This window comes from Phoxinus phoxinus (genome assembly GCF_949152265.1).
Source record: "Phoxinus phoxinus genome assembly, chromosome: 10".
NCBI classification, from domain to species: domain Eukaryota; kingdom Metazoa; phylum Chordata; class Actinopteri; order Cypriniformes; family Leuciscidae; genus Phoxinus; species Phoxinus phoxinus.
In genome coordinates, this window is record NC_136885.1 from 18,702,991 (window position 1) to 18,712,827 (window position 9,837).

A 9,837-nucleotide genomic window follows, 5' to 3' on the forward strand; every position below is an offset into this window, starting at 1 on the left:
GGAATATTAGGAGTGGCCAAATCAACAGTTTGGTACAATCTGAGAAAAAAAGAATCCACTGGTGAGCTCAGCAACATAAAAAGGCCTGGACGTCCACGGAAGACAACAGTGGTAGATGATCGCAGGATCCTCTCCATGGTAAAGAAAAACCCATTCACAACATCCAGCCAAGTGAAGGACACTCTCCAGGAGGTAGGCGTGTCATTGTCAAAGTCTACAATCAAGAGAAGACTTCACGAGAACAAATACAGAGGGTTCACCACAAGGTGCAAACCATTCGTAAGCATCAAGAATAGAAAGGCCAGATTAGACTTTGCCAAAAAGCATCTAAAAAAGCCTGACCAGTTCTGGAAAAGCATTCTTTGGACGGATGAAACTAAAATCAACATGTACCAAAATGACGGGAAGAAAAAAGTATGGAGAAAGCTTGGAACAGCTCATGATCCAAAGAATACAACATCTTCTGTTAAACATGGTGGAGGCAGTGTGATGGCATGGGCATGCATGGCTTCCAGTGGCACTGGATCACTGGTGTTTATTGATGATGTAACAGAAGACAGAAGCAGCCGGATGAATTCTGAAGTGTATAGGAATATACTGTCTGCCCAGATTAAGCCAAATGCAGCAAAGTTGGTTGGACGGCGCTTCACAGTACAGATGGACAATGATCCAAAACACACTGCAAAAGCAACCCAGGAGTTTTTTAAGGAAAAGAAGTGGAATATTCTGCAATGGCCGAGTCAATCACCTGATCTCAACCCGATCGAGCATGCATTTCACTTGCTGAAGGTAAAACTAAAGGCAGAAAGACCTACAAACAAACAACAGCTGAAGACAGCTGCAGTTAAGGCCTGGCAAAGCATCACAAAGCAGGAAACCCAGTCTTTGGTGATGTCCATGAGTTCCAGACTTCAGGCAGTCATTGCCTGCAAAGGATTCTCAACAAAATATTAAAAATGAACATTTTATTTATGATTATATTAATTTGTCCAATTACATTTGAGCCCCTGAAAATAGGGGTACTGTGTATAAAAATGGTTGCAGTTCTTAAAATGTTTACTTGATATTTTTGTTCAACCCCTTTAATTAAAGCTGAAAGTCTGCACTTCAAATTCATATTGATTGTTTCATTTTAATTTTATTCTGGTGGTATACAGAACCAAAAGTATGAAAATTGTGCCTGTGTCCAAATATATATGGACCTAACTGTATATTCTCCTTTTACAAGGTTTTCAACCAGATATCATGTATTTCACATCACAATAACATTCACGAGACATTGCTTTCATTTTCTAAACTTTCATAAATGAATATTGCATTTCTTACTCTCATTTTTTAAACTTCCACACAATCCTCGTGTTTTACATGTACGTCGCCATTTTGGCTTTAACTCACCCATACTACCACTGCCATTTTGGCTCGAGATACTTCCAGTCGCGACCGCATATTAAACTCAATTAATTTTTTTCATCCGATAACAATCAACACTCTAAACTCTTTAAAAACATCCATGAACGCTTTTCACATGTATATTTTCTCATATTGCACATCACATTCACCTACTCGTTTCTCTTATGTCTAACTGTAATAACTTGGAGGAGACAAATCCGTTCAAGAAGTAAATTTACTCAGGAAACATTAAGCCAGCAGTACAGGTGATAACAGCCCAGGTGGAATGCATGTGTGTCTAACAGGTTCTTCTTTGCTACTCTTAAAGGAGAACTCCAGTCAATTTTAACATTGAGCTAATTTTTTTGTAAATTTGGAGTGCTGTCAATACAGAGAACAACGACAAAAATCGGTGTTGCCTACACCGTGTTATCCTCTTTTTAAAATTTGCACCCTGTTGACTTCAATGGGGCAAGTTTTAAACCTGCTTTTAGCCTCTTAACATCCTTATTGTTTCATTACAAGTGCCCAGCCATGTTAGATGATAACTTCAGAGTGAACACGAGTGAATCTGACTGCATTAGATGTGAAAGATATGAATAAAAATGATGTTATTTCAGCCAGCGCTCATACCTGTATTTAGTTCCTGTTTTTGGTCGAAGTCCAAAGTAGTCGATTGTCGAGTTCACGCGCGTGATCATATGTAACTAAACCCATGCGCGTGAACTGGACAATCGACTACTTTGGACTTCGACCAAAAACAGGAACTAAATACAGGTATGAGCGCTGGCTGAAATAACATCATTTTTATTCATATCTTTCACATCTAATGCAGTCAGATTCACTCGTGTTCACTCTGAAGTTATCATCTAACATGGCTGGGCACTTGTAATGAAACAATAAGGATGTTAAGAGGCTAAAAGCAGGTTTAAAACTTGCCCCATTGAAGTCAACAGGGTGCAAATTTTAAAAAGAGGATAACACGGTGTAGGCAACACCGATTTTTGTCGTTGTTCTCTGTATTGACAGCACTCCAAATTTACAAAAAAATGAGCTCAATGTTAAAATTGACCGGAGTTCTCCTTTAAGCCAAAGTCGAACGACATTAGATTGCCCCCTACAGGTCAATCTACAAAAGCTCACTCTACAACATCCCCTTCCCCCCAAGTTAACAAAATAATCACAATACTATGAACTTCATTGTACAATCCTGTAACCACAATACCGTTACATACAAATACAAAATAATCTTTTTAAAAAAAAATTTTTTAACTTAATTTCATAATCTTTCAAATGACCAGGCAATTTCTGTCGGCCATGAATTTGATCCACATGTCTTCGGACCACTCTCCTATCGCCCAGCATTACTTTATAAGAAAGTGGTCCAGTCACCGTCTCTATATCCCCCGGGATCCATAGCTAAAGTTGCGAACCAGTACTGGATCTCCCACACCAAAACTGCGTTCGTGGGCCTTCTTATCATGATATGCTTTTTGCTTCTGTTGTTGTTTCTGAATCTTCCTAGTTAAATAAGGATGCATAAAGTCCAGAGAACACCGCAATTTCCGTCCTTGTAACAGTTCAGCTGGAGAGAGACCGGTGGTGGTCTGAGGAGTAATCCTATAACTGAATAACACTCGGGCCAATTTCGTTGCAATCGTGCCTTCCACACATTTTTTTAGCATGCCTTTAATAATTTGTACAGCCCGTTCCACTAACCCATTACTGGAAGCATGATAAGGTGCAGAAGTAACATGCTGTACTCCATTTTTGTTCAGGAACTCTTTAACTTCAGCACTAACAAAACAAGTAGCATTATCTGATACAATAAGTTCCGGTAGTCCCTGGTTACTGAAACTTGTACGCAAACATTCAATGGTGGCAGCAGATGTGGCTGAGTTCACAGGATACACGTCCATCCATTTTGAATGTGCATCAATCAAGACCAAGAACATTTTTCCCATGAATGGTCCAGCATAATCCACATGCAATCTTTGCCATGGTTTGTCTGGCCAGTTCCATGGATGTAGTGGGGCTACAGCCGGAACGTTCCTATGTTCTTGGCACAGACGACAGGTTTTAACCAGCCTTTCAACATCTTGATCTAACTTAGGCCACCACACATAACTTCGAGCCATAGCTTTCATCCTGGACACTCCTGGATGGCACTGATGCAATTGTTTCAGGACTTCTGGTCTACCCGCACTGGGAATGATGACTCTGGCCCCCCAGAGCACACAACCATCCTGTACACTTAATTCATCTTTTCTTAATGTAAAAGGATCAAACTCTGCTCCAATTAATTCATGCCCACCACGTTGCACCATTTCTCTCACCCTGGATAATACCGGATCTTTTTGCGTCCACCCTCTCACTTGTTCTAAAGTAATCAAGGTTATGTCAGCATTCTCCTGCATCAGGACTCTTTCCTCCTGTTCCATGTCCGATTCCGTTGGCAATGGTAACCGACTCAGAGCGTCTGCGTTTCCATGATCTTTGCCCGGCTTGTAGATGATGTTATATTCGTAGGCTCTTTATATTCTTTGTCTCTGGTGGAACTTTTTGATTTGCATACTTTCATTATGTGACCTTGTTTCCCACATTTGTGACATTTCTCAGAAACAAATCTGCACTCATTGGCCAAATGTTGCAAACTTCCACATCTGTAACATGCTTTGCATTGACTTTCTTCTTGCTTTACTGACGTTTTATGCACTCTCATTGACATAGATGTATCTGAGCGTTTAGCTTGCAAATCCTTCACATCCTTATTGGCCGTTTCCATTGCTTGAGCTACTTTCAAAGCCTTTTCAAAGGTTAGATCCGCTTCTGCCAACAGTCTACGTTGAATACGGTCATCATTTATGCCACATACCAGTCTATCACGAAGCATTTCTGTCAATTTCTCTCCATAGTTACAATCATGAGCCAATTTCCTTAAAACTGCCACATACTCGAGTACAGTTTCCCCCTCTTCTCTTGATCTTGAATTGAATTTAAACCGCTGTACAATTTCACTAGGTTTTGGGTTGAAATGCTCTTTAAGCAATTCTACTAATTCACCAAATGTCTTTTTTCCTGGTTTAACTGGGCTCAGTAAATTCCTCAGTAGACTGTATGTTTGACTTCCTACAGTGCTCAACAATATAGCTCTTTGCTTGACTGCTTCTGTAATTTCATTTGCCTCAAAGAAATGCTCCAAGATTTCACAATATTCTTCCCAAGACTGAGATTGACTGTCAAATGCTGTGACTGTTCCTACCATGTTGGCCATCTTCTTTTCCAAAGCTCCAACTTGTATGGATTAAACTTCTTCACCTTCCAAAACTTGAATTCTCTTCAAGGCGTTTTCTTCTCTTACTTTCATCCTCGTCGCCAAAATGTAATAACTTGGAGGAGACAAATCCGTTCAAGAAGTAAATTTACTCAGGAAACATCAAGCCAGCAGTACAGGTGATAACAGCCCAGGTGGAATGCATGTGTGTCTAACAGGTTCTTCTTTGCTACTCTTAAGCCAAAGTCGAACGACATTAGATTGCCCCCTACAGGTCAATCTACAAAAGCTCACTCTACAACACTAACGTTAATGCATAACCGAGTAATACTGAATCAATGTGTTTAAATAAACAGTCCTTCTCAGTCATCTAACAAAAATAAACACACACGTCTTTAAAGCAGTGTTTTAACCAATTTCTGAAACGGTTTTGCTCACCTGTAGAATGATAAAACAAGACGCTGTTAAACAGGAGTACTGGCTGCAGTCTTTGACATTTATTTAATTGATTCTGACCATAGACTCGCCCGGTGGCGCATTTCCTTTAAACAATAGCGTTCAGCGCCCTCTACAGGCAGTAAGCATAAACAACAACAAAACATTATTTTCTACACAATGAACTGATAAATAAAAATGAAAATGATGAATTTATACCAATTTAAATCAGAAGAATATATATATATATATATATATATGTTTTTAATGTAACAAATGCCATACTACATTTTATGGTGTGTTTTTTTCCTTCTATACATCTACACGTGCATTTTTAAGCACATTCCTTTCTGCCAACCCACTACAAAAGCGGCAAACTGCACAAGTCTTAAAAAGTGCAGTTATATTAAATCATATTATAAAACATTACACTGAGAGTATTACCCAAAAAATTTGTGTATAACTGACAAAAATAATACATAATCCTGTAACAGTCCCTTTCCTTTAATATAATTTGTGAAAGATGACTAAATTTTTTTAAATAACACCAGAAAAAAGCACATTAAAACACAGCAATTCATTTAAATAATCATACATCTCATCTGGTTTGCATGCAGAAGCTTCTGTTTGTTTACAACAACTGTTGGAATTAAAGTTCAAAAATGCATTTGGCAAAAACATTTTTAAAATTCTTTGAATCATGTGCATATTTGCAGATGTGTGCATACTGCATCTATGTATGGCCATGTTATGAAGTGAGTTAAAGGAGAACTCCGGTCAATCTTAACATTGAGCTCAAATTTTTAGTAAATTTGGAGTGCCAATACAGAGAACAACGACAAAAATCGGTGTTGCCTATGTGTTATCCTCTTTTTAAAATTTGCACCCATGCTGACTTCAATGGGGCACGTTTTAAACCTGCTTTTAGCCTCTTAACATCTTTGATATGTCATTACAAGTGCCCAGCCATGTTAGATGATTCCTTCAGAATGAACACGAGTGAATCTGACTACAGTAGATGTAAAAGGGGGATAACACAGTGTAGGCACTAGGCAACACCGATTTTTGTCGTTGTTCTCTGTATTGACAGCACTCCAAATTTACAAAAAAATGAGCTCAATGTTAAAATTGACCGGAGTTCTCCTTTAATAAAAGTTTGAAAAATATAAAAAAAAATAATATAGCAGTGCAAGCTAGCATATTGTGATGTGGTTTACAAAATGATGTCAGTCATCATGTGTTGCAATGTCTTGATTCATGTGTTAAATTCAACTAAATAAGTGAATGGGGCATCAAACCCTGCAAGAGAAAGACTTTTATTAAAACACTTGATCAAGTACATTTGTTGTATATATTTTGTAAGGATTTACCATAAATATCACTTACCTCCTGAAATTTCAGAATACGATACGGAAGACCAGCAGCTCAATTCAACTACAAGATACAAAAGTAAGTACTTTACCATGTGATCAACTTCTATCATCATGATTTGGCATAAAAGTTACAAGAAAGTATTTATTTTCAACATAAGGGCTCTCAACACCATGATAGCATGATATGGGCTGTATTTCAAAATGAATTTCAACACACTCAGAAGAATATTAAAATCAAATACATTTACATTGGTTACTTTCCCTTTCTGATAGTAACAGCAAATCTTACAATTGCAATAACATCAATTGAATTCACTCATTTGAAAGAAAAAATAGAATTCACTCATTTGAAAGAAGCAGCAAAATAAACAAATGTAAGTTCAGTGTAGCAGATCGAGGTTTCTGATTGGATTGGACCACATACTGTATATTTAATACCAATAAGCTAGCATGAGGACCCCTGTTGTAAACTTACGTTGGCTGTTGAATTTTCTCTGTTTTGTGAAATAAAGAATCATACAGATGATCAGTGTTATGAGGACACACAGAGACATTATTGTGACCATCACTACTGCTGTCAGATTAGCTGTCACTTCTGCACTCGCATCAATGTTGCCTTCAGTCTGGACAACAGGACTGTAAGCTAAGGTTGAAACATCTGTGATCACTAGAGAAAGGATAAACTTAAATCAGTCAGTTTGATGAGGTTATTTTTATCACACACATATAGGTGCTTGTCTTACTTGTGGCTAACAATGTTGTGGAAAGTGTTTCCGTTGCAGCTGAATAAAACTTCTCTTCACCTATAATCAAAGTACAAACATTATTTCTACAGTATGAAAAGTATCACATTTTAGAACACATTTAGACAATAATACAAATGTTAAGCCACATTTTCCAGCTAATATAAAACATTATCTTTGTACAAGCTTGTTTAAACATGCACACATTCACAATTATTACACTATATTACCAAAGACACTGAACTCATGCTGTAATCTGTCAGGTGCAAATACAGAGAAATGGTGCGGACTCAGATGCAGAGTAAGGCACACACACAGGAACAAAAACCACTCCATTGGGGAAGAGAAACGCAGGCCACAACCAAATAAACAGGACTGTAAAACAAAACACTAAACAGTTTTAAAACACACAGCCACAGGAAAGAGAACAGGGAAATTAAATAGGAAAGGTAATAATAAGAGAGATGAACAACAAACTAACAAGGGGTTACAAGATAGAAGAGCACATGGCACACGTAACCAAACAAAGAGCTGTGTGCTCACACAGACATGAAACAAGACAGACAGGGGTGTCAGAAACCTTTCAGTTTCGGGGAAAAAATAGAACAGAGGTGACAGAACCCTGAGAATAATCACCACAACATGACTTAATTGTATTCTAAACCTCAGAATATTTATACACAGTATTTTACCAACCTATTTATTGCCATAATCAATACAAAATATTTTTGACTGACCCAAAACCCAACTCACATCTAATAGCACAACTTCAATTAAAATCTTTTAATGTAATCACTGGCTGTCAAAGGGTTAGAAATATTGCATTGAAAACACACCTTTCACGACCAGCTTCACCTCATAGCAGGTTTTTTCACTCACTCTGCACTGATACCATGATCCATCAGTGTTTACTGCATTCCTTATAAGCAGAGATCCATTCCCTAGTATTATCGCTCTCTCATACAGAGGCCTCACGTCTCTCTCTGTGCTGTTTGAGGGCTTGTGTGGAGGGCGATATTGGGCTATTTCTGTTGGTTGGTGACCATGAAAGATTTTCCAAGTTACTTGATCAGAACTGTATTGTAGAGGATGTTCAGAGCATGGCAGCAACACTGAAGAGTCTGGAGTCGCATGGACAGAATCCAAAGTTTTACACTCTGAAACCAGAGAAACATATTTATTACACAACAGGACAGGTTTCCTGGCAGTTATTTGCTTGTTTCAGAAATTGGCATTCTCACCTTTGACCCTCAGGTTAAAAAGAGTTGCATTAAGGCAGTCCCAATCTTTGTAGACTTGACATTCATAACGACCTTGATCAGATAAACTGATGTCTTTCAGGTAAAGTGTAACATTTCCAGCATAATTTCTCACAGACCATCTCTGATGCTCTAATGCTGGAGAGTTGTCTGAATACTTTAGGATGTGTTGAACCGGGTCGGTTCTGCGTAGTTTCACTGTCAGAGACTCCAGCGGGTGGGTTGTGGTTAGGCAAGAAATAGACATATTGTCGCCCTGAACATAGTTTATGTTCAACTGATGGACCTGCTCGCATGGTCTCTGTGTCACCACTAAAAGGAAAAAAGAGCAAAACAAGACATACTGAGAAAGCTGAGATGTACTGAGAGAGCTGAGACATGGAAACCACACCGTTTACAGTAATAAATACATTTACTTTTTACCAAGTGGTTCTACCTCTAAATGTATTAATACATTTTACGAAATGAGAAAGGAAATCCACAACCCGATGAACTACTGAGTATTTTCTGAAATGGTTCTTTTGAATGTCAGTGTATGTGGTCAGAATTATTGGCACCCCTGGTAAAAATGATCAAATATGGCTGTAAAAATAAATCTGCATTGTTTATCCTTTTGATCTGTCATTATTTAATTTTTTTGCAAAAAACTTTCATTGAAGTAAAAGAATTGAAAGTGGGGGTTAAATCACATTATGAAATAGATGATTTTCTTCCGACTTTCAAATAGGAAATGGTAACATATATTTATACAATCTTAACAGCAATTTCCAAATTATTACCAATACTGCATTATTTTTCTGAAACAATGTTCACTGTGAAAAGTGCTATAAAACACACTTAAACTGACACTGATCTTATGCATGTTATAACGGCATGTTTACACACCCAAAGTGCATTGATATTTTGCGTATATAGTTTGTATGTTGGTTAAAGGAATTTGACTTCATATAATGACACTTACCTTTGCATTCTAATAAAGCTGCTATTAGAAGATATAGAAGTTGGAAATATGCAGGCTGAAAACTCCCCATCATATACAGATGCTCACTGCAGGACAGCTGAACTCTGTATGAGCAAAGGCCACATCACTTCACTTTCACAAAGCTATTTTCAGTTACTCTAAATGTAATGCAGAAGTAAGAGACCAGATCATGGGCGTAGCTTGTTGGGGGCCCTGCCCACCCCAACTGAAAGATTTGACTAAATAGTTTTAATTAATAATATTTTCAACTCAAAAGTAAATATGCAAATAAAGTAATTTTAATACATTTTAAATTGTTATTAAATTAATAAATCAAAATTCCTAATGCCTCCCCCAATCTCATTTGCGAAAGAAGTTGTCACATGATGAATCTGCATTTTGG

General features: G+C 37.7%; 1 protein-coding gene across 1 annotated transcript; it reads right to left on the bottom strand.

Annotated features, from left to right (window-relative positions):
- Nucleotides 1-6,337: 6,337 nt before the first annotated feature.
- On the bottom strand, nt 6,338-9,549 carry LOC307005652 (V-set and immunoglobulin domain-containing protein 8-like). Its single transcript, XM_079626020.1, has 7 exons — nt 9,435-9,549; nt 8,456-8,785; nt 8,051-8,371; nt 7,215-7,274; nt 6,947-7,138; nt 6,485-6,532; nt 6,338-6,397 (listed from the first exon to the last, which is right to left on the bottom strand). Exons 1-7 carry the CDS (start codon nt 9,505-9,507, stop codon nt 6,354-6,356), a joined length of 1,068 nt encoding a protein of 355 aa, XP_079482146.1. The 5' UTR covers nt 9,508-9,549; the 3' UTR covers nt 6,338-6,353.
- Nucleotides 9,550-9,837: the final 288 nt, after the last annotated feature.